A 25432-nucleotide genomic window follows, 5' to 3' on the forward strand; every position below is an offset into this window, starting at 1 on the left:
ATTAATGATTCCATATCTTTGTTTCTTTCATCTCTGCAGCCCTTCCATCTGTCATTCAGACAGTGACCTTTCTGAGGGCAGCAGGAAGTATTCACCCAGCTCAGAGACTTCAGTGGAAACCCAGAGGGCCTGTGGTAAAAGAGACATTATCATCAAACATGGGAATTTGCACACATGCATACACGTGCAGTCACACACACACACACACACACACACACACACACACACAGACGGGGGCACAGCCACACCACTTGGCAGCCTCGAGAGGAAGTTGGCTCACACACTTCCCAAATGGTCCCCCAGATGTTCTTTTTAAAGTGCTCTGTCACACAAATAAAAGATTGATAATTTGGACAAATGTTTCTGTGTGCATTTCCCTCCCTTTTCTCTCCTGTTATCGCTGAAGGAAGCAGCTGTTCACATCATCTCAGATTCATTTTTTCTCTCTCTCTGTTCTTTCCTCCCGCCTGCCTCTCTCAGGAGGCTTCTCAGAGACATACGCCGCTCTGTGCGACTATAATGGCATCAGCTGCAAGGAGGAAGTGCAGTGGGTAAGAGCTGTGGGACTGTGCCTGTGTCGCTGTGAGTGCTTTTGAGTGTTACGTACAGCACTGTGCACAAAATGAGGGGGTCATATGCTGCTGCAAACAGGCTCATGGGTAATGTTGCTCTTAGGACGTGGACACCATCTATCACTCCCAGGACAACCGAGAGTTTAATCTGCTGGACTTCAGCCACCTGGAGAGCAGGTGAGGGACGGAGAGCGGTCAAACACTGTTACCTCCAAAATATAAAACCTCACTCACCATAGTTTCATCTTTTCCAGGGATCTGGCGGTGATTGTCGCGTCGATGGCATACAACACCTGGTTCACTAAACTGTACTGCAAAGACCTGCGGATAGTAAGTACTATGTTTGCTGTGCTTATATTGGGAGGTTAAAAGAGGCTTTAAAGGGACCGTTCACCCCAAAATGAAAGTACATATTTTTCCTCACACCTGTGATGCTAGTCATCAATCTAGGGCTAGTTTTTTGAGTGTTGGAGATATCAGCCGTAGAGATGTCTGCTTCTCGCCAATATAATCTAACTAGATGGCACTCGGCTCATGGTGCTCAAAGAGCCAAAAAAAAAAACATTTGAAAAACTCACCAGCAATGTCTCTTTCCAGAAATCATGACCCGATTACTCAACATAATCCGCAGACCTTGCTGTGTGTGGTTTCATGTGGGAACTGTTTTCTTTCTACTGATCTACACCCGCCAACAGTGTCACTGTGCAGAAGGAAGCGTGCATCTACTACCTACAAGCTGAGTTACATCTAGCTCCATTATATGTGAGAGACAGGCAGACATCTCTACGGCCGATATCTCCAACACTCGGCAACTCATACCAAAACAATCTAGATCTATTTCAGGGTGAAGTGTCCCTTTAAGTGCCTTACAACAAGAGTAGTATGGGCTCAAACCTTGGTTTGGGCCCTCCTGTGTGGAGTTTGCATGTTGTCGCCGTGTTAGTGCAGGTTTTCTCTAGCTTCCTCCCACAGTCCAAAGACATGCAGGTTAACTGGTAACTTAAATTGCTGTAGGTGTGAATGCGAGCTTGAATGGTTGTTTGTCTCTATGTGTCCAGAGTGTACTCCACCTCTCACCCTGTGTCGGAAAATAGATGGATGTCTTTTCAGCAAAAACAAGTGAAATGTTTAGTGTTGATGTTTCCTTTTTCCTTCAGGGGTCAGAGGTCACTGAGCAGGTCCTGCACACAGTCAGCAAATCGTCCAGCCTGGAGGAGATCACTCTGGAGAACGCTGGATTAAAATCGTGAGTTTGTTCCCTCTGGCACCTCTTTTGCTTCTTATCCATTCGATCCCACACAAGTATTAACAGTTGTATGATGTCCTCTTTGGCTCTGAAGGACACTTTCTTGAGTCTGGAAAAGAATTTGCATGATGTCATCTGGCTTGTCTCAAATTGGGTTTGAGACTTTGAATTTTAAACAACGCCTGTGTCACAAACGGGGCGAGGTGCATTATTCTCCTGAGACCCGAACTTTTGTTTGGTATGCGTTTATAATTTCTCGTAGCTATCTGGAATCAGTAGGACGTGATAAGTACAAAAAACTGTCAACAATAATAAAGTCCCAGTGTCCTCAAACGAGTACCTCCTAATAAATAGTGTCTTACTTTGTTACTGTTGCTAAAATTGGGCAAATTTGTCGCCATATCAAACTACAAACATTATTAATCATAGCTAAACAAGTTTCAACCATGAAATGTGATCAGGTTTTTTTGACCTTGTCCACTTTTGTGAGGGATCCGCTGCAGACTGACTTGGCAGAGATGGCCGCCATATTTGTTTTTACATAGATTAGTGTATTGTGCTCTTACTACCACTAGATGGCACTAAAAATTGTCCACGAACGAGGACAACAGTAGTAGTAGTAGTAAGTAGAATGAAGTATAAGGTCAAGTAAACCCAAAATGTGATGTCCTCATATGAGGACACAGGGTCTCAGGGGGTTATGGGAAGTGTAGGATCCTGTGTTTTTAGACCAAACGTCGTGAAATCTCGGCTTCTGCTGCACAGGTTTGATCTTTTTTTTTATAACCTATCTCAATCAATTAAAGGTCACTGCTAAATCGCTACAGTACCTCTTTATAAAGGCTTGTCTGCACTTAAAGAATATGTTTGTCTGTAATTAACTAAGGACCTATTTTACAGAGACTTTCCGCAGAAGATGTCAGCTGCTCTTTCAGAGAACCCTGCTTCTGTCATCCACTCGCTCAACTTGGCCCACAACTCACTGGACAACCAGGGTACAATAAACAACTTTGATTTCCTGATTTAATGTGATGGTAAAGAGAAGCACTATTATAGCTACACTTTTAAACCTCTTGTTTGAACGTTGCAGGTGTGTCCAACTTAATCCAGCAGGTGTGTCGCCTCAGCAAGGGACTGCGTCTCCTCAACCTCTCCAAGACCTCACTCACCTCCAAAGGTCTGTGCCTGTCTCTCTGTATTTCCTGTCCCTCGCTAATCAAGTTGAGCAATGTCAAAGTGTGACCACCATTTGCAGGACTTCCTACTACCTCACCAACATCAGGTGGATATTGGTTTAGTAAGACTCACAAAAGTCTTTGTAAAGCTTCAGCTGACTGATCTTGGGTTAGATTATTATTTAGGGAGTATAAACCCTCCAAAGCCCCAGATGATTCTCCCCGCTGAAGAGCTTTGTTTCATGATTTGCCCCTGCTACGACTCCATATTGACTTTTGATGTCTTGTGCTGCCCCGCAGGCAGCGTGCCTCCTGTTACCGTCTCATCTTACCGTGTACCCAGCGGAGAATTTAAATATTACATTGAAGCAGGCAGATACTATGCGCTGCTTCCCATTACATTCACTGATACCTGCTGCTGCAGATGTGTATGAATAATGTAAGGACTCAAAATGTTTTGAGAGTGTTCTCTCTTTCTTTTAATATTCTACAACAACCCCCTTTCTCTTCCTCCTCCTCCTCCTCCTCCCGTCTCTTTTTCCTTTTATCCATCTCTCTCCCTCTCAGGAGTGGTGTCTCTCTCTCAGGCTCTGTGCTCCAGCGATGAGTACTCCAACTCTCTCCTGCACCTGGACCTGAGCAAGAACCCCGGGGTCCTCTCAGGGGAGGATGCCTCGGTCAGAAAGCACAACCCATCTGGAAACAAAAACACACACTGCTCCATTTATATGCCACTTTCCCGGCTTAATATGACGTCTCTCTTTCTGTTTCCAGAACTTGTATCTGTTCTTGTCTCAGCCCAACTGCCTGGTCCATTTGGATCTGTCAGGCACAGATTGCTCTGTGGACTCTGTAAGTATTTAATGGCCGCGCGCGATCGAATGTTTATGCACAACATTAAAAAGAAATGCATTGCTCTCTGCTCAATGCTCAGCCCAGATTAACTGTCTCCACCCTGTCTCATGCAGCTATTTGGGGCTCTTCTGAGGGGGTGTTGCGCTGATCTTTCCTTCCTCAATCTTTCCAAAAACTCCTTCTCCCACAGGTTAGTCACCTCTTTAAGATTACCTGAACAATAAAGGCAGCTGCAAATCCAAATCTGGGAATATATCATCCTTATTTCGCCGTTAAATGCCTCATCTCTCCTCTCTCGTCCTCCCTCTTTCTTTTTTTTTGGCATTATCTTCAATTCTTGCCTAATGGGAAATCAGAAATGAGCTTTGTGGGAATCACTGCTACATTGTGCTTCCTCTCTGTGGGTGTGTCTACTGCCGTTTAAAACCAGAACTCCCGGCGCTGTCTGCATAGATAAGACTCATGAATATTTAAGCAGAAGCTATCTATCATTTGACCCCACTCGCTCCCCCCTCTTAACACCAAAGCAATATTCACTCTGTTTCTCATTCTGTGTCAGTACTCGGTGCTCAGCACTGCACTCATATTTACCCAGCATGTCAACAATGTCACTTCATCTCCTCTGTGTGGCCGGTATCATCCCATCCCACTCTCTCCATCATCCGCTCACTTCTACCTCTGCTCTCTTTCATCTTGTCTTTTCTTTATGCAACAGGAAAGTGAAGGACACGCTGCCGCTGTTCCGGCAATTCTTCAGCTCGGCCTTCAGCCTCACTTATGTCAGCCTGGCCTCTATGAAGCTGCCCCCTGATGTTCTGAGGTGCTTGTCGGCTCTTATTCTCTATCCAAATCTGCACCCTTTTATCCAAACTCCTTTACAATGAATAGATGTCCTCAGCTTCCCCTCCTTGTCTTTTTTCTGTCACTATCCTTCCTGTCTCCACAGGGCTCTCCTAACAGGGTTAACCTCCAATCCTCATATCAACGACCTTCATCTGGACATCAGTGGCTGTGAGGTAAGAGTTCATCTCTACATCTGCAGTGCATTCGAAGTTAAAGGGATAGTTCAGTGTTTTCTCCTTATACAGAGTGGGGGACATGCAGTTTAAATCTTAAGCTCATCCTGTCGGCTCAGATAAGGCTCAGTAAGATCGTGAGCTTGTGACATAATGTTCAGAGATGTGGCTCATTGTGAACCTGTGGAAGCAAATGCTTGAGACATGTAAGTTTGTGAATGTGTGGTCATTAAAAACGTTTATATCTGAATGAAACTGTGAGGTTACACAAAGACTGCTGCTTTTGGGAACATGTGAGACTCACAGCAGAACACTATGTCTGAAACACAAAGTTCCCACGCTGTCAGTGACACTGAAGTCTCACATAAACAGACACAATGAAGTCACAAGTACAACTGTTGGCCCTGATTTTACAGCTGAAGTCGAGGCCAAAAAAACCTCACAGTTCATATCATCTGTGCAGTTTCTGTTAGAAATTTCTCAATGGCATTTAGAATTTTGAATTTGCAGAGTGTTTTCACAGGTTTACAAAGTGTGATTTACAACTACGGACCTGAGTTTTATATTTTTTATTCATTTTTATTTTGTTGTTATTTTTTGTTTTCAGTGCAGTCTTATTTCAATTTAGTTTTTATTAATTTCAGTTTTAGTTTAGCTTTTTTTTTATTAAAACATGATGGGTATTCTTCAGGGGAAAGATTTAGGAATTTCAGAATAAGTATAACAATACAAACACAGCACTTTGTAAAGGCAGTTGAATTGCAGTAATGTAAACCTCTCAGTCTCTATAAACATTTGCACAAATGTCTTCTCATACTTGTTGTGCTGACACATTTAACCAATTTGACAAAGACTAAAACTGAAGACATTTTCTGTATATTTTTATTTTATTTCAGTTTGTTTTGTTAGTACACAATATCATTTCAGTTGGTTTTCTTTTTTCTAAAGTCTAGTTTTTATTTTATTTCAATTAACAAAAATGTTTTTTTTTCACACCTAATTTTAGTTTTTATTTTAGTTTTTATTTTGTTGTTGTTGTTATTATTATTATTATTATTATTATTATTATTTCCTTTATTTTAACTTGGAAATACGTTGAGGTAGAGACCTCATTTACAATGTAGCCAAGTAAAATAATAATAATTTTTAAAAAAAAAGCCAAAGTGAAACTTACATAAAAGTGGCAACAAGAAGTAAAAACAATAAAAACCACAAGAAACTATAGTTAAATAAATTATAATATAATATAGTAATAACCTTGCCACAGACAGATATATTGATTGACCATTTTGAACCCATATTAGCTGAACTCAGTGCAAAAATATGGAAGAAAAATCACTGATTCAAAATGTAAGGGATTATTATCAGCTACATTTATTTAAAGTTAAAGCCCTGACCATGCAGCAGAATGGCCCCTGTGGTATTATTATATATATACATAATAACAGATTATCCTTTGAAGCGTTAATGTGTAAGCAGTATTTTAATGTTGCGGCTAGGTAAGGTGGAGTTTTCAGTTACTTCATATACACCAAAATAAAATAAAAAAACAATTTCTATCTGTAAACCAAATAGTAGCTGTAGTTCTCAAATGAACATAGTGGAGTAAAAGCACAGGTGTTGTTGCTTAAAATTAAGTTATTTCCCAGAGCACACAAAGTAGAGGGAAATATCTAAAAGCCTTTACTGTAGGGATGGGAATCACTAAAAGACCCAAGATATGATATTATCACGATATGATATTATTGCGATATTGCAATATGCTGAGTATTTTGATACAATATATTTTATATATATTCCTCAACTTTATGCCTCACTTCTCTGTAGAGCTTGGTACGGCTGGGTTGGTGAAAAAACGTCAGGACGGAGTCACATACTGACTGAATATGTAACAAAAGCTTTCACTTTCAGCAACGCTAGCTTAGCTTGGCTTTCAGCAGCTAATGCTATCCCTGGATGGTGCAGTGTGACGTGAGCCCGCATGTTCGTAGTATTCCCAGAGTATTTTCTTCTCATACATTCTCTGAACCCATCGGCTGTATTCGGCGTCTGACTTCCAGCAGACGGCGATACAGCCTCTGGGGGCAGACCCCCGATTTTTTGGCATTCCAGTTTGAGGAGGCGAATTTCCGTTTCCTACTTCCATTTATATATAAGTAAATATGATGAACCATTGCGATGGATTCAGAGTTTGCAGTGACACCAATTATGTTCCGCCTCGTTAGTTCACCACACGGACCATTTAACCTGGCAACAATTGCAGCCGGCTCAAATGTGATTGGTCAATATCACGCGGACTACAAACAGCCTACAACCGGAAACCAGGGCTCTTCTGCTCTTCTTCCGAAGTCAAGATCTCTGGGGTTTGCCTACAGACTCTACATTCACTGAATGTAGAGTCTGTATATAGAGACTACTTCTCATATGACACTGCTTGCAAATTGCATGTATCATATCCATGTCCCCCTTTCCTTGAGTATTAAAAAAAAAAGACATTTGATTTAATTGCTGCCGGGGCATTTCTGATTTCTTTCCCCGGTGCCTCCATCTTAGTTTTGATGAACTTCCTGCCAAATGCTGCAGACTGAGACCTCTGCTGACCTCACCAGGAAAAAAATACTCAGCGCCATCGAGTGGACTGAAAAAGCAACTCATTTTATTATTCTAGTACCAAAAGTTATATTAAAATGTGTATTTGCAAAAATTGATAATGTATAGAAGACTGATACTTGGCGCCTGTGTATCGATACAATATCGCCACACTAAATATCGTGATACTATGCTGTATTTTGGGGAAATATTGTATTTTCCCCACCCCTATTTTACTGTAGCGGCCAAATAATAAAAGCGCCAACATGTTTGGACCACTGTAAGTCTTCATCAGTAGGTCTCCATATGACCTGGATAACAACATGACCTGAACTGAAACTAATGAAACTGAAAATAATGAAAACATAAGGTGAGATTACACAGAAGAAAAAAATTATATGCATCATAAATGGAGGATGGGTACCAGTATATAGGTTTTACCAGGCTGTGAGAAAATCAATGAAGCCTTTAAAAGGAAAAGAGGCAACACGAAAGATTCTGTGTTCTGTCTCTGCTCTGACCAAAGGCTTAATGTAGGGGATGGGACAGAATACAGAAGCTTAGCCAAAGGGAAACTTTCTGAATCCATTGCCTGGATGTGTTTAAGTACCCTGGTCTTAATAAGGATATAGACTTCATGTGTTTTCTGTAACTTGCCTCTGATCTCTAAAAGTTAAGTTAGGTAGTTAAGGAGAGATGAAGTTAAACATTTTCACTTTGAAGCAGGTCAATTCAGTTAAATCAAACTCCCAGTTGGTTTCTGTTTATGTGCACCAGAAACAGCTCTTCAAGATATTTATTTATTTGTTTATTTACTTCTTTAAGCAAAAAAAAAGCTAACAAATGGAAGATGATGTTTTCCCTACCACTGAGCAGAGCTGCTGCAGATCACAAGCGAGGCAGAGCTCACCGTTCAGCAAACCCTCACACTGCTTGCAGAGACATAAAAAAGGCATTCATAAATCTGCCTCGCTGTGGAGAAATAGAACAATTCCCCACAGACTAAACCTAAAATGACTGGGATTCATGCCTGTGCATATGTTGGTTTTCCCGTCTCTCTCTCTCTCTCCAGCTCAAGTCTGCAGGAGCTGCTGTAATCCAGGAACTCTTCCCCAGAGTCTCCTCTATCGGCACTCTGGATATCTCCGACAACGGTAGGATGGCACGCTGCAACACATCCCACTGTGACCTTGACTCTTTGTCCTCAGGCAGGAGAGGTTTTAGTGGGCTGTTAATGAATTGAACCATGTTGAGCTCTGTGTGTGTGTGTGTGTGTGTGTGTGTGTGTGTGTGTGTTGACAGGTCTCGATGGAGATTTGCTCACTGTACTGCCGGCCCTCTCCAGACACCCCTCCCTCAAACACCTTTATCTGGGCAAGAACTTCAACATCAAAAACAGGTGCTGCTGGTGCTCTATATCACGCTTTACTGCAGTTATCCATGTGTGTGTATGTGTGTACGTAAGCAAGAGGGCATGTGTACTGCATATGCCAGCTCGAATATACGTGTCTGTGATTTAACTTCCGTTTTCATAAGCGGCTGCCGCTCCCCGGGCGGACAGCTCGCTGGCAGCAGGAAATGACTCGCGCCAGCTCACCCAGCCTCGTCTCTGCTTGTCTGCAGGGTTCTGGATGAAGTCCTGCAGAAGCTGGTTCATCTCATACAGGAGGAGGAATGTGTGAGTGATAACGCAGAACATTTTCTCACTCTTAAAAACATACTGCAGGATGCAAATTTATCAGTTTGCTGGCACTGGTTTTGCTTCATAATAAATCATCCAAATAGAAATAGATCAGCTGCAAAGACACAGAAAAAAATAACATATTTTAGTTCCTAGTTCCAAGATAATAAATCTGTCAACACAGGGTTCCTGGACACAATATGCACACGGGAACATTCGTTAAGGGTTGCATGCACAGTACAAATGTGCATGTGCTTACACAGGAGCTACAGGAAAACTGCTCAGACATACATACATCAGCTCCATGAGCCCTTAGTCCAAACAATATGTACTCTTTTCCCTCAGACACAGTTTCTCTCTGGACTATATGTGCCAAAATTTCTAATATATAATTTTAAATGGTGCTGGACATCCAGTTGTCTCTTCACTGAAGCCACTAATGTGCCCTGGGCAAATCATACATCAGTTTGTCGTCCGCTCTATCATTAGCTCCATCTCAATGGCGATGCCCCCATAGTGCAAGTCTCTCATGTCCAAGGCATTTTATAGATATAAAAATCAGCTACAAAACTGTCCTGACACTTTCTGGTTCTCTAATCAGCCTGCCTGTGCCATTGATTAGCCTCTGCTAACACAAATCTCCATGGATGTGTTAATAGAACTGGATACAGTGTTGACAGCGAGGCCCTGTTTGTTCCTAGAAAATATGTTCAGTGGCGCATAAAGCCAAAAAATTCCTGGGCATAAAATTACCCACATCTTCCGCATCACGGAGCCCATAGAGCAAGCGTACCAGAGACATTCGCCAGCCAAGCGGCTAAGTCGATCGTGTGGCTCTTCTAGACTTTCAAACTGTGATCAAACCAAATGGATCAAATTCTGATGCTGAAAGGAGTCATTTCGCAGGGGTTGTGATGCTCAAAAAAAAATGTATCCACAGGTTAACAGACATCTCCTTCACAATCTGGGCCCCTATGTCCAATTGGTTTCTTTTTGTCATATATTTTCTGACAAGTACCTATGTTCTGTTAAAATTTAAAGGAAAACTTAGTTATGTTTTAACCTGGGCCCTAATTTCCCATGTTTTTGTGCCTGGAAAATTTGGAACAACAGTTTTTGAAATTGGCCCAGTATTGAGGAAGACTGTGAAACAGGCTGCAGTGTAATCACTGTGAGCAATCGTGCACCGTCAATTTACGTCAACTAAAAGTGCTTGTTTTTTCCTCTGACAGGCTCAGATTGCTTTAAGTATCTGACAACATAACAGAAAGGATCCCTGCAGAGAAATGAAACATTTTTCTTCACCTTTAGCTGATACAGTCTGTTTGCTATTGTGTGTAGCCAAGTTCGCTCAAGGAGAAGTCTCATTCTGAAACCTCAAGGACTTTTTCACATTCAGCTCAGAATCAGCTAAATATTCAGCCATGACAGTCACAATATCTTTAGTAACACTAAGCTACACTTTCACATTTTGTCAGTCAGCTTTGGCGAAATTTCAAATCGAGACGTCTCCTTGAGCGAGACTTGGTCACAATAAGAAACAGACGAAAGGCGAAAGGTACAGAAAAACATTTGATTTCTCTGTAGGATCTTTTCCATAATGTTGCCAGACAATTCTTATAACAGTCTGAGCCTGTTAGCGAAAAAAAATCACTTTTAATGGAGTGTTTGTTCCCATTAGTCACTTAAGGTGCTTTCAGTCGAATTCAAGTTATTTTGCCCCCTCAGTGCGGTTCGTTTGGGCACTAGTGTGTGCACCAAAACAACCGGACTGAGACCTTCTTGAAGAGGTGGTCTCAGTCCGGTTACAAACAAACTCTGGTGCGGTTGGTTCGTGGTGAGAAGGTGTTCTGACCTGGATCTGAACCAACTGCAGTCACATGATAGCCTGAGTGTCAGACTGAAGCTCCCAGAACCTTCAGTCTGACATCGCCTCCATTGAAGGGGATTTACAAGGGGGAGGGAATTTGATTTTTCCCTAACCAACCAGTAGAGATCAACGACTCACCCAGAATCTGACATCATTAGTATCCATGCCTCGGGGGTGCCAAAAACAAGTGAGCATTGCCCGTTTAAAATGTCTCCGTCGTCGTGCACGCCCAGCTGCATCGCCGTTAAATCCAGTTTATCAGCTTCCTTAATTTGGTCCTCCATTAACGTGAGTAGTGGCGAAATACCTCAATAGCATCGTTAATGTGGTCTGTAGGATCTGTAGCAGTCGCCATTGTTGCTATCCTCACCAGTTACCCACTGGCGTACAGTTTGACATCAGCGTGGTGCTGATTGGCTAATCGCTAGACCCGCCCCCACCCCCGGCGTTCATTGGTCCTTCCATCTTTTGGACGAGATAAATCGCAAATTCATTGCAGTATGCCAGACCAGAGATGCAAGCCTACTCAGTTGAGTGGGCGGGGTCTATGGTCTGGAACCAGGCTAGTCACATGACACATTGTTTGGGTTAAACATGAGCATGTTACAGTCCTGGAGGATTATTAATGTGCACCTCCTCCTGTACTGCCTTAATATGCACATTCAGCACATCCAATGCATCAAAACATTGTTTTCTAGTTGGAGCCGCGCCTCGTTTTCAAACTGTATGGTTTGACTAAAATGAACAATGACAGCAATATAGTCCACGATGAGCAGCGCTAAAATCAACCTGCGTAGTTGTCCCTCCATTGTGACATTAGAAAGTGTCACATTTATCTTGCAAGTGTACTCTTCTTCAACGTTTGCTTTACTTCCTGGATTTTTCTCACATGGAAATTCTGACCAATCAAGAGCAGCTTTCTCACACAAGGCATTTGATCTGGTCCTCTTGTAAATGCTGCTGTGAGAACACGAACCAACTCTAGGCAACTATGCAGCTTTGTAACACAAGTCCCTGATTCAGACCAAAGGAGACGACTCTAGATCTGAAATCACCCTCAGACACAAAAACATGTAAAAATAGGGTCCAGGTTAAATAATACCAAAGTTTCTCTTTAAAACAAATGTTCAGATAGCCCTTTCTTTATCTGGATATTTTGTTCTTCCACCCCCTGTCAGTAGGGGTGCTGCAGCAACCTCAGCATTAACATTCCTGCGCCCACGGAGACACATCATTTTTGCATTATGTTTCACTGTGGAGGTGTCACTGCAACATCAATTATTACTGTCCCTGTCACCCTTGCGGGCGCTGTGTCTATATCGCTACACACACATATTGTAAATAATTCATACGTGCAGCATGTAAAGTCATGTTGGCGAGCAGTCACATCACTCTGCAGTAAATCTCACCGCTGCACTTTATCCTCACAGCTCCAGAGCCCCTCATCTCTTTCCACCACTCAGTTTTTCTCATCTTAATTTATACCTAAATATCCCTCCCAACACACACTCAGTTTAACGCACATGTCTCTCCCTCCGTTGTTTCCCCTCTGCCTCTCCAGGCCCTGCAGACTCTGTCCCTGACTGACTCGCGCCTGCGCTCACGAGGCACCGTGCTGGTCAACGCCCTGGGCAGCAACACCTGCCTGAGAAAAGTGGACCTGAGCGGGAACAACATGGACGACATCGGAGCCAAGATGCTGAGCAAAGCCCTGCAGATCAACACCACGCTCAGGTGAAGGAAAAGAAATGTAGAGAGAGGACACTTGTGTTTTTGCAGCACAGCTCGAATGCTCTATATGGAGGTTTGCATTCAGTGCATCTCACCACTTTGCCCTGCAGGAGTGTGACATGGGATCGCAACAACACCTCCGCAGCAGGATTTCTAGATGTGGCCCGAGCACTTGAGCAGTAAGAGCATTAAAACATCATCAACGTTTATTTTTTTATGTGCCTGCTAGAATTTCATCAATAAACAAGAGGGTATCTTATATATCTGCTACAAGAACAGAGCGCTGTAAAAAAGCGTGATGGATTTACCTTCTATTTAAGAGCTTTTTAAGCATGTTGAAATTTGCTACATGAGCTGAGCAAATTGTTGCTTTCCACTTTGCTATCTTAAATGGTCCAGACTTACCTTTAGGCTGAGGATGACATGGTTGCAAAGATCAAAGTATTACTCACTCGTTGCATGGCATAGCAGGGATATTTTGGGACGAGCTTTGTCCATTGGGGATATTAACCTTAACTAACCCTTGAATCTGTAACCCACTTTACTTTGTCTTTTTAGTCCGTTACTGTCTCCTTCAATAATTCCACCCTTCCTCTGTTCCTTCCTTCCTTCCTTCCTCTTCTGCTCTTTCCTCTCTCTCAGCAATTTCACCTTGCAGTACATGCCTCTACCCCTCAGTGACATCAGCCAGGCGTACCGCAGCGCCCCTGAGAGGACAGAGCAGGCACTGACCAAGGTTGGCATCGGAGTGCAGCCACTGATGCAGTCATTGTCAGAAATTTAAACCTAGATTCAATAGATTAAAGTAAATCAATAAGATTTTAGGAAATCTTCGCATGTTGTTTTGCATCTTCAAAACCAAACTTAGCTTCTAGCATTTGCACTGGAACCATTAATTCATCAACATTTTACATTTCAGACACAAAAACTGTATCCAGAATTTTTTTTTTTTTTAAAAAAGAGCAAATCCAAGGCTCCATCAGTTGTGTATCTAAAAGACAAAACCATAATATTTGTGATGACCATCATAAAAATCTGACTGCTGAAGGAATCAAACCTGATTCACCAAACAATGCTTTTGGGGAATGGGGCCAAGGAGGTGTTTTCTTCAAATGTTTTCTACAAGGGCTCATAAAGTTTCCCAAAGCAGCACCTAAAGCAGCTACAATTGTTTTTGACTCTGTTGTTGTGCACAAAATCTTACAGTTTTTGCCTTTATTCCAAAAAAGACAACTTTCCTACTAAGCTGTTTCCATGGCTAATGAAAATTAATATCCCACTTATATTCCTGTTTAAATGCAGCCATGCACACTCTCATGAACGTGACGCTAACATGTCATTTATTACGTCAAAATATGGAAAAGAGCTGCTTCTTTGCATCAATATTTCATTTTGGTTTAAAGTTTTCCACTGGTGTGAACTTGCTCAACATTATGACCACAGACTCCCTCTTTCATTCCTTCAACCACCTTCTTGAAATGGTGGCGTTACGATATTTGCACATATCCAAAAACCTGTTGATCTCAGAGTCTTTAATAATGTTTAAAGTGGATGTGTTTCTCCTTCAGACAAGAAATGTGGGCTTTTCTTTTTCTCTTTGGAGCATCTCTACCCCAGCATTGCAAACTGTTGGCAAGAGCCGACCATAAACAGACCAGAGGCCGTGCGTTGCAAAGTGTGGTAAAAACCCAAAGTGCACAATGGGAATGCGCTGTATATACGTCCAAAGAATGCTCCTGAGACTTGAATAATACGGCATATCCCACGTCTTAATTGGAAATAGCTTAATTCTGAAAAAGTGCTAATTCTGAATGTCTAAACAGAATTTGCTGACGACATGACCTGGACCAAATGGAATAATGTTATATTTGGAATAACAGTGGAATATTAATGAGTTTGCAGACTTCAACAATGAGACAATATGTTGCATATTTACTCTCTTTTAACGCTGTTTTGGTCTCCACCAACCCCTGACAGAAATACCTGGGGCCGGTTGCACAGAACACCTTAAGTTAAGATTTTCCTTAACGTCCTAGTTAAAGGGAAATTTTGGTTTATTTCAACCTGTCTCCTATCGTCCTAAATTTGTTTCAAGTGACTAGTGACATAAAAATAATAGTTAGCATGTTAGCCGTTAGCCTAGATACAGCCGGGGCGCATAGTAGCGTCAGACCTGTTAAAACGTAAGTGAACGGGCAACCTTCAAGTGCAAAGTTAGTCCACTAAACAAGCTTTTTTTCCACAAAGACCGCCTCATATCGTTAGGATAAATGTCAGAGAACATAAAGAGAACGACATGTAAACATGTTGTCTTACCTTACCGGTGTGCTGCCATGTTTGTTTACCATCTAGCTCTGCTTTCCAAAGCGTGGCCGAAATATCGCGAGAACAAGCAGCAACAGCTGGAAGGCAGAACCGGACAGTAGCCTGAAAAGAAAAAAAAAAGGTTGCACAAAACACCCTTAAGTCTTCTCCTTAAGATTTCCTGAAAATGTTCACTGAAGTATTTATGGTTTTCTCCTTGTCTTGGTCTTATACTCTGGGGAAGGAATTCCTCGACCATTGTACAGAATGCTTTTGATACACTTTTAATTTTACACTATTTATAGATTTGACTGAATTAATTTTCGTTGCCTCTTCCTATGATGGTTTTCTGTTTTCTGGTATTTTGAGATCAAATTTACTTTGTAGTTTGTGCTTTCGATAATTGTAGTCCTCCAGAAGTATAATGTTTTCCTCCTCTGACAGATTTGGTTTTCTTGTCTTATTTTCTTCCATTTTTTCACTATCTAACTATGAGCCAACTTTATGAGAAGATTACGGCATTGCAAACATGAGTCCAAGCACACAAATAATTTCCATGCTGTAAAATCTCTTTAAACGCAGTAAATAAGTTCATGTTTTTGAGTTAACTTCACCCCAAGTCAAACTTAAGGAAAAAAATGAGGTGTTTTGAGCAACCGGTCCCAGGTTGTTAAGCAGCTAAATGAACCACTGCTTTCACCAGCTAGATGTTAACTGTGTCTGTCTGCAGTGTGGTGCAGAGCAGGTTGTGTACAGTGGATTTGTTTTTTTTTTTTTTTGAGTTTTGTCCCTGAGTACAGCAGCCTGCTGTGGCCAGAAACAACACAGAGAGCAGTGACAGTGAAGCGAAACAGTAAAGTTGCAGCTGGACAGTTAAACAATGAGCTGAAACTCCCTATAAAGCAGAGGGGAGCTGCATAGTGTTAAGTGTAAATCTTGGAAACGGCACTATAGAAATGTTTTATACTTCCAATCATTCAGTAGCTTAATGTGCAATAAACAGTCAGAGCTTTCAGCTGGCTGTACTTTATGATTCACGTCACCACATGAAAGTAAGTGTAAGAAAGTAAACTTTGATCATTGAGCTACAGCTGGAGGCAGACGTTACTGTTAAGTACAAACTTCACCTGAAACAACATACACATCATATATTAAGAGAAAAAAAGGAGATAGGGAAACCAGCCAGACTGCAGTCATTACTGCATGGAGAAGAGGTTGGCACATGTAAATCACTCAGTGGATACACAACATATGGCCAGTTTGGTCCACATCAGAAATTGCTCAATTAAAGGAGCAGTGTGTAAGACTAAGTGACAGCAGATTACAACCGGCTGAAACGTCTCCCAGTTAGAATTCCTTCAGCATTCAGGAGGTTTTTACTAGGAGTCGAATTATCCACAGAGGTCTCTTCCTCTCCAGAACAAACAGACCAGGCGATTAAAACCTTAAAAACACTGACTAAAGCAGTTTCATGTTACAAATTGATGTTTCTGTGATGGTGTTCAACATGTCAGAGTTAAGATCCAGATGTTCAGGAGGTTTTTACTTGGAGCTGAGTTAACTGCAGTGGCTTCTAATTCGCCAAAACTAACAGACCTGGTGATTAAGACTGGTAGAAACACTGAATGAAATAGTTTACTGTTTAAAAACAGTGTTTTTTCAATGCTGCTCATCACAGAGGGCTGCTAACCTCAGTGGCTGACGCTAAAATGCAAATGACTCCACCTAGAGGCAGCGTTTGGTTTGTTTAGAGCAGGGGTAGGCAACCTGCGGATCAGAAGCCACATGCAGCTCTTTAGCCCCTCTGCAGTGGCTCCCTGTGGCTTTGACAAAAAAAATACATGGAAGTGAATAACAGTTATTTTTCAACATTTTAATTTTTAGTTATAATTTTCCAATTGTATAAATGTGTAGCCTATACACTGAATAAAAAAATGTTTTAACATCTCGTTAACCATGTGCGACATATGTCTACGGCCTGGCGCCTTTTCCTGAAATTTGCTGAATCTCAATAATGATGGCGAAGCTTGAGTCTCCTTAGTGAGGCTCGCTATTGATTCCAAATCCTACAAAAATACACGTCAAAGAGGAAAATAGAGAATTTCATAGTGAGTAGACAGATTTGTTTGTATTCACCACTAATGCTGCAAAGTACCAAATATTATATATAATATTATATATCCAGTACATTATTTTTAAGTTGACTTTCTTTAAGGGATCTATTGATTTGTCGATTCTAAAAAATGTGCCTGTGACTGTTGCACATATGGGATCCAGTTTGACCATAACTTCGTAAATGTATTCATTCATATTTGTAGGGAAAGTGAGATGGTATTTTTTTCCATTCTGTACATTTCATTAACTATATCGGACCATTCTTCTACTGTGGGGGGGTCAGAAAGCAGCCAATGTCTTGTGACGGCTTTCTTACCAGCAGATATCAAAACACAGAATAAATATTTGTTAAAGTGTCTAAGTTGAAAGTCAGCTTTAACTAAATTAAATCAGACAGATTTAAAAAAACAAAAAAAAAACAAAGATTCAGCCAAAAATAGCTTTTTGATGGTAAAAGTTGCAGAGCCCTGGTTCAGGGCTACTGACAAAACATGGGGATGCAACATGGCAATCACTGTAGATGAGGATCCGCTCCCCATGTAGACATAAACAGCTCATTCTGAGGTCATGAAAAAAACCACAACAGATCTTTTTTTTCCAAGTCATTATAAAATAAACCTAAATCCTACACACTGGACCTTAAATTTGTTTCTTTGTCTTCTGATTAGAAAATAACTAACTCCACCTCAGACATCACAACAGAGAGCATCAGTTTCAGGATAATAGTTAATAAACAAGAAAAATGAAAATGTAAAACAAAACATGTGCTTCTTGATCTATGCTCATGAGAACCTTTTAAATAGGTTTGTGAGATGGATTCTGCAGTCATCTCAGTCCTAAGATGCCTTCAGTAAACACGGCCCAGAAATATGAAACTAAAATGAAACAGCAGCCTCTTCTCTGCATCCTTTCACTCTGCTTCATTTCACTTTGTTTCCTCAACAATCTGCTTGTTGCATCATCACCCCGTCTTTTTAGCCAGTCCTCATGTTTTTGTGGCCAGTTTTTTTTTTTACTCATAACTTTCTTTTGCTTCTCTTGAGCACAGATCCAGCGCTCTCTGGTGAGAAACAACCAGACCCAGCGTTTCTCTCAGAGACAGGCTCTGCGGCTGCACCAAGGCCTGGTTACGAGCACTGCCGAGCAGGTATCTGTGTGCGCTGGCTTCTCTGTTTATGAGCGTTTTTAATTTGTGTTTGTGCTCGTAACACTCCCTCGCCTGTCTGTTTCCAAGGTGATGGAGCGCCTCTGCGTGCGGGTCCAGCAGCAGGTGTGTGTGTTACGAGGCGTCGGAGAGATGGAGGAGATTCAAGCTGCCAAACAAGTGTTAAAAGAGGCCAGGAACTCCCGCGCTGTGAGTGATGTGAAATGTGTGAGAGTAGTATTTGCATTACTGTCACACAGAAATGTGATTTTTCTTTTGTGCCTCTCAAGCTGTACCCTTCACTGTGTGAGCTGGCTCATGTGCTGTCTGTGGACGGGCCGGTGCGGCAGAGACTGGACTCTCTGGCTGGTGAACTCGCCAAAGCTGCGGACAAAGAGCTGCAGGTAGATGTTACAGCCTCTTTTTCACAACATGATCCGTCACAGATGGCTGAGTTACTGATCGCTGGCATCCATTGCAGGTGATCGTCGACTCTATGGTGTCTCTCTGTCGCGAGCTCTGCCCTTTATCTTCTTCTGCGGCAGAGAGGTTGAGTCCTCCACTCTCATCTGTCTCCGAGCGCGTGTCCATCCCTCGCTCGGCCATCCGGACAGCTCTGATGGAAAGGGCAGCGCAGGACATCCACCGAGCCTTAGAGTAAGAGGAGGAGAAATGCAGAAATTAGAAGGGGAGCAGCAGTAAAGGGTTGAATTTGATAAGAAGGTTATTGATTTCCTCTCGCTTTTACCAAACCTCTTCCCGTCTGTCTCTCACTTTCTCCTAACCCAATCTCCTGCAGAGAAGTGAAGCTGTCAGTGGTTTCCTATCTCACCAACTCCATCGTGGACCAGATCCTGCAGGAGCTCTACGCCACCCATAAGACCCTGGTAAATACACTTACTGTAAAAGGCACTGACCACTGATTGTAGATACTCATGTGTCTGAGACAAAGTGATTGACTGGGCGTCAAAGGAACTGAAGAGCGCCGTCTGTCTGTCTGTTTTAGACTCGGCAGGTGTCTCACCTGAAACGCTGGGACGGGACATGTGAAGATGGGACTGGCTGGAGGTTCAACAGACACAGAGACTCTCTGGACATCACAGATGAGGAGCTCAGCACCAGCATAGTGAGTATGAAGATGCAGACGCACGTGGTGTTTATAAGGGCGTGTCTGAGCTCATCTTGGGCTCAGACGTACCATCTTTCCATTGTTCTCTTATGTCACAGGTGCCGGTTTTTCACATTATCAAGATTTCATCTTAAAGCCTAGACACACCGAACTGACATCAAAGAACTAGTGGTGACGAGGGCCAAGTGTTGCATCACCTCTTGATCAAAAAATTGCACCTGAACACACCACACAGCCAACTGGCTCGTACATTCTGCATCTGCATGAGAGGTCCATACTCTCCATACCAGCAGGTAGCGGTAGTCTGTATTGGTCATTCAAAAAGGATAACCGAAACACCGACAGGAGAGATTAAAGATGCTAATTAGCCAGTTAGCACATCAACAATGCAAGCCAGTGTTGAAGGAATAAATTATATTTACCATGCACTTCTGAACAATAACTCAAGCAATTACAAACCACTTTCCTCAATGGTTAAAAAAACGAATCTTATCTAATTTAAGTATATAAGTTTGTTTCGATCTCACTCCGATCTTTCCTCAATTCTGTTTCTCTTCCCGTGGACTGAGCTGAACTGTTAATCAGAGTGATTTACCACACAGACGGGCAGCCTACAAGGGGCCAACCAGTGCCAACAGTGCAGGACACGCCACAAAAACTAGCATGACCAACAGCCTTATATTAAAAACACAGGTTTATCTCTTTTTTTTTTCAACTTTATTTTCAATTTTATTATTATTATTTATTCTTAAGTGTGGATGAGTAGGTTGACATGATCAACACAGTACTTACACAGAAACAGTGTCTTTCAAGTCAGTGGAATCTTACAGGCAACTGGTGTACATCAGTCCATTTTTTGCAGTATTTTACCAGTTGTCATAGTCATACTGTCGAGCACAAACTGGTGAAGGACCACAAAGCAGACTCACAGACTCAGATAAAAGTTCAGGGTCTTTAATCAGGTTCAGGTCGGTACATGGGTGATCAGTTACACAGGCAAAATAAACCAATTCAATAGGCAAAAAGGGTTAAAAACACACTCACAGGGAACACTAGGGAAACGCTGGAAGTCTTACTCAAAGGTAAAGACGATCTGGCAGCAAACAAGGGAAACAGGGACTTAAATAAACTAAGACAAGGGAGACAATGAGACACAGGTGAAACACATTAGGGCAGGGCAAGTAATCACAAAGAAGGGACACTTGACAGGATGAGGGATCTGGAACGAGACGAGACAATGGTTACCAAAAAAAAAACAGGAAATACAGGGATAACAAATAAACATGAATTCAGTGAAGATTGACGGGTCATGACACAACAATAAACGTCCATTTAATTTATTGCAGTTGCAGTTTATCCATCTCTTTTGGTATTTTGCCTGCAGCCATCTCTGTGCGATGGCCGAAAGTATTTTAACAAGACTGCAAAGGATTTTTCACTTTCCCAAGTATATTATTATCTCGTTAGCAGTCTCTTGCCAATATAAAAAAAGCCCAATGATATGAAAAGCCACTTCTGTTTTTTAACAACGCTGCCTCCAGCATTTGTTTTGTCCCGGGGAACCCCTTTGTGAGAATTTCAATTTTAGAGTCACAAAATATTGTTCTTCTAACTCTCAGAAAGACCCTGAGGTAGTATTAGTGTCACTTTCTCATAAATTATTCCATCTTCCTCAGTTATCTCCGGGCCTGATTCTATCTCCCAATTCTGTCTGACATGAACAGTCGAGCAGAGTTTTGTATTCTTATGTGTAATCATGATCTTAGACGTTTGTTGTCTTCAATTTTAAATGCATCAATGAATATGTCGACTGCACTGGGATCACTCTCCTCATCTTGTTTACCATATAAATAAACTTTGGCTTCATTTCTGACCTAAAAAAGCTTCAATTTTGGCAAAACTTGGAGGAATGGTGGATATTCTTTGGGGCTCTGGCATTTGAAACATTGCACTGACTTTCTTGACAGAAGCAATAAAGGTCAAAACTTGATAAGCCCCAACTCCTCCACTGGAGACGTTTCAACAATACTTTGACTGATGATGAATTGTCAGTTCAATTGTGTTTTGGCCTTTAGAAGCTTTTCACTGATTGGCTTGATTGAAGCATCCTATTAAAAGTTGAAATCTCAAAAGGCCTATAATTCCTACACTAAAAGCCTGACTGGCACTAAACTGGCACAAATCAAGTCATTTTTATGCATGATACCCGCTGACCCAAAAGTGAGGAAGTAAAAGTAATATTGATTTGGTTAGTCCTGTACTCTCTGTCCAAAACTCTGAAGTGGTTTATGTGTTTTTCATCAAAGGGTTATTATTTGAATTCCCAACGCGCTCTTCTATTGAAAATATTTTCCAGTCTTCTGTGCTGCTGGCCCTTTTTCTCACCAAAGTACAACATAGCTTGTTTTCCTGTATGTTTTACCTGCCAAAGTATTCTTAATCATCAAGCACCTCAATATTTACAAGAAATCAGGTAAAATTGCAGTAGTAAACTGTTTCCCTGACATTATCTCTGCAATAAGCCCAGGGCCCCTTTCGTCGTAATCAGCCAAAGCACAGTCATTACCCCTTCATGCACCTCTAGCCTTGATGTCTCCTTTAAAACCTGCCAGGAATGTTATCATTGTTTTGTAAAGCTGAAAATATCAGAGCAGTTTATCAGAAACAGTCTTTCATGAAACCAGCTTGTTGTGTGGAGATAATGCCCTCCAGTGTACCTGAGGTAGATTTTGGAGTGTTGTGACATCTCTTTCACCACAGATTATGTAGCACTATGTTTCAATCAATCAGCAGTGCAGTCACTCTTCTCAAAACTTTCTTTAAATCAACAGTTTTAAATTATTTGGATCCAATCTCCGAAGTTTTAATACAGATTTAAGGAATATAACAGCTCTGAATAAGAGATCATAAATGATGTGCTTAGCTCCTGATAATGGTGACAGCACTATTTTACGATTCATTGTCTATTGGCATTAGCTAGTATCTCCTGTGGAGTACCTCAAGGACCCATCTTAGGCCCCATCATCTTCTCTCTTTACATGTTTCCTCTTTAAAGTACTCAGATATGTATTTCCTTTCAGTGTTATGCTGATGATACTCTGTTGTATCTCACTGTCAAACCAAACAATGAGTGTGTTTAAAAGACCCTTAGTGATTGTCTTGAGGACATGGCTCATGATGATGACTAGTTGCTTTCTCTAGCTACAACAAGAGCAAGTCTGGGTTGATTATTTTGATCTCTCTTATTTTTACCAATGCTGTAGCTAACACGTATAAGGAAGTAAAGCTATGGAAGCAGCTCTGTGAGGCTGCACTTGAGCTAAATGCTGATGTCAGCATGCTAACGTGGTTATAGTGATAATGCTAATTTGCTGATGTGTAGCAGGTATAATGTTTCCCTTGTTCAACATTTTAGTTTAGCACGTTAGCATGCTAAGATTTACTAATTAGCACTAAAATCAAAGTATAGGGGAGAATGAGGGGAATATCATTTGTTTTTCAGGTATTTAGTCATAAGCCAAAGTATTGGGCCAGCTGCAATTTTGACTTGATGATGGCGCAAGATGAAAATAGGATCACCAAAGTTAGTACAATTCATTCTGAGCATGATGCCAATTTTTTCCCCTATGAACTGATGACGGCATGACCCACCCTACTTCAGAGTCCTGCACGGGTCCATTTTTCAAGATCCGCCCCGATCCGACCCGGCGACATACAAACCCGCACCCAAACCGCAAACCCGCGCATCAGGCCAATTAGTACCACAACCCGGTCCGACCCGTTGAAACACGACCCACAGCCCGACCCGTAACCCGGATTTAAAGTAATCATTTTGGGTCATATTGGCTGAATATTGAACAGCATATCGCCACAGTTAAGGTGCCAGTAAGTAAACAACGACCTGAATGAAGCAGCTCTCACAATAAAAACCTGACTTCAGCTCCATCATCAACCCTCTGTGTTCTTCTCCCATACGAGTGTAAAAGCACTCGTTTGTTACGTTTAATGCTTTTAAACTTTTAATCTATGTAAAGGAACTTTACATGTGTAATAACAGACTGATTTTCTGTCCAGAGCGACGTTCAGCAGTTACGAGCCGTCACATGTTTTTAGAATCCATCGAGGAAAGAAGTAATCCATCAGGGAAACACTTCAGAAACATTATAAAGTGATAGTTGTACGTTTTATCCACTTATTTCTCAAATACCTAAATAATTATTTACTGTTTTGTAAGCGGCGCTTGTTAAACGGTGGCAGCCATGTTGATTCTGTCGTCCAATCACAGATTGTGTTATTAGATGATGAAACGCGTGTAAACAGCTGAACCAATGACCTTTGCGAAAAAATGTTTTTTTAAAAACGACCCGCAGGTACCCGACCCAGTGCAGGACTCTGCCCTACTTTCCCTCTGGTTGGTCTTTTTGCCTTTGTTGGTTGGATTTGTTAGGTTTAAGCAAGAGTAGTGAGATTGATTATGGTGAGAATATCAAGGTAAGCAAATCAGAAGCAGAGTAAGGCAGAGCAGGGCAGGTCTTTGCCATTCTAGGGATCATACTTGCGAAGTGGACTTGTATGCCCATTCGAAATATAATGGCAATTTATCCAATAGTTGGTGAGATATTTCATTAAAAAACACAAATGTGAGCCTAAGGGTGGTGCTACAAGAAAAGTCAGGGGATCACAAAAGTCATTAGGATTTATCCTCTGGGCACAATGGATATCTGTACAAAATTTCACTTTCGCTATCCAATAGCTGTTGTTGAAATTTGGACCAAAGTGGTGGACTGACCGACAGACTGACATTGCCATCCCTAGAGTGAGTCATGAGCATGGCTAAAAGCTTCAACCAGCAATCTGCCGCAGTTAATCCATCTGCCAAAAATCTTTGTGCAAGCTTTCATTTTGACTTCAGCTTTCATGAACAATTGTTTCAGTAGTTAGATCCAGTTTCCTTCAGCTGAAAAGATTTTCTATAATCAAGCTTTTCCTGCCACCCCATGATGAAATTATTCACAGCACGAACCAGTTGTACTGTTATTCATCTACCTTTTTATGTCCCAGTGTGTCTTTGTTATTTTGTATTGATTGCTGTGACATGTCCAATTTGTACAGACTGAGATTCAGGTCTTGTTTTTTAAAAAATATTTCACAATGCTCCACTGACGAAAGCACTGATTGGCCTAAAGGAGGGCTTGTATCATTTGTGCTACTTGATATCTTTACTTGTGTGCCGTACTCTAATACTATCCCTCAGCCTCTTAGTATCCTTTTTTTCTTTTTTTCTCCCAGGACACAATAGCCATTAAGAAGCGCAGCTCGAGAACAAGACGAATACGACCTGTCTCCACCAGGCTGAGTGAGTACTGCTGTATATCCTCTTATCCTCCTCTTTCCTGTCTCACTCTGACCCCATCCCATCTCTTTCAGTTCTCCATTACTGTTTTTTCTGTTGACTCTCTTTCCCGTTTCTCCATCTGAGAAGTCTGTTAATGGCTCTTTTAATCTGGCCTGAGCCAAGTCTGAGTCAGTAAATCTCAGAGATTGTTATAAATTTGTCAACTTTGAAGTGGAAGAACGATGGCTCCCTATAATTCCCACCTCTTTTCTCCATGACTGTGCCTTCCTAGTTTCCTGCCCTCACATCAGTTGTAATCTTTTCACCGTTCCTTGCTGTCATCAGGTCTTTGTGACGACTCCAGCTCCTCTCCACCCCCCTCAGTGCCATCCTACTCCTCACCGCTATCCCGCTCAGCGTCCTGGGAGGGCCTGTCGGAGCTGCCTACACAGGGTCTGCCTCTCCATCATGTGACACGGGTTCGGCCAAGGCCTCCGCGGAGGCACAAAGGAGGGCACATCCCTGCTGAGACAGTAAGGCGGGTTTGATCTATCCATCCATCCATCCATCCATCCATCCATCCATCCATCCATCTATCTATCTATCTATCTATCTATCTATCTATCTATCTATCTATCTATCTATCCATCCATCCATCCATCCATCCATC

At 41.8% G+C, this 25432-nt stretch overlaps 1 protein-coding gene across 2 annotated transcripts in view; it reads left to right on the forward strand.

The window, feature by feature from the left end:
- The window catches only part of LOC117254070 (capping protein, Arp2/3 and myosin-I linker protein 3-like), a 52337-nt gene that overhangs the window by 12552 nt on the left and 14353 nt on the right, over nucleotides 1-25432 (forward strand). For both annotated transcript variants that reach the window (XM_078168509.1, XM_078168508.1), the window contains exons 6-31: nucleotides 40-134; nucleotides 481-551; nucleotides 676-749; nucleotides 827-902; nucleotides 1730-1818; nucleotides 2719-2813; nucleotides 2909-2995; nucleotides 3561-3670; nucleotides 3768-3845; nucleotides 3962-4038; nucleotides 4564-4668; nucleotides 4795-4864; nucleotides 8526-8607; nucleotides 8756-8852; nucleotides 9077-9131; nucleotides 12566-12738; nucleotides 12846-12914; nucleotides 13378-13471; nucleotides 18203-18301; nucleotides 18389-18508; nucleotides 18589-18702; nucleotides 18780-18955; nucleotides 19098-19185; nucleotides 19305-19424; nucleotides 24717-24783; nucleotides 25108-25295. In XM_078168509.1, coding sequence (XP_078024635.1) covers nucleotides 40-134; nucleotides 481-551; nucleotides 676-749; nucleotides 827-902; nucleotides 1730-1818; nucleotides 2719-2813; nucleotides 2909-2995; nucleotides 3561-3670; nucleotides 3768-3845; nucleotides 3962-4038; nucleotides 4564-4668; nucleotides 4795-4864; nucleotides 8526-8607; nucleotides 8756-8852; nucleotides 9077-9131; nucleotides 12566-12738; nucleotides 12846-12914; nucleotides 13378-13471; nucleotides 18203-18301; nucleotides 18389-18508; nucleotides 18589-18702; nucleotides 18780-18955; nucleotides 19098-19185; nucleotides 19305-19424; nucleotides 24717-24783; nucleotides 25108-25295 — 2569 coding nt within the window. The remainder of the gene's footprint in view (nucleotides 1-39; nucleotides 135-480; nucleotides 552-675; nucleotides 750-826; nucleotides 903-1729; nucleotides 1819-2718; nucleotides 2814-2908; nucleotides 2996-3560; nucleotides 3671-3767; nucleotides 3846-3961; nucleotides 4039-4563; nucleotides 4669-4794; nucleotides 4865-8525; nucleotides 8608-8755; nucleotides 8853-9076; nucleotides 9132-12565; nucleotides 12739-12845; nucleotides 12915-13377; nucleotides 13472-18202; nucleotides 18302-18388; nucleotides 18509-18588; nucleotides 18703-18779; nucleotides 18956-19097; nucleotides 19186-19304; nucleotides 19425-24716; nucleotides 24784-25107; nucleotides 25296-25432) is intronic.

This window comes from Epinephelus lanceolatus, chromosome 6 (genome assembly GCF_041903045.1).
Source record: "Epinephelus lanceolatus isolate andai-2023 chromosome 6, ASM4190304v1, whole genome shotgun sequence".
In the NCBI taxonomy this organism is placed as follows: domain Eukaryota; kingdom Metazoa; phylum Chordata; class Actinopteri; order Perciformes; family Serranidae; genus Epinephelus; species Epinephelus lanceolatus.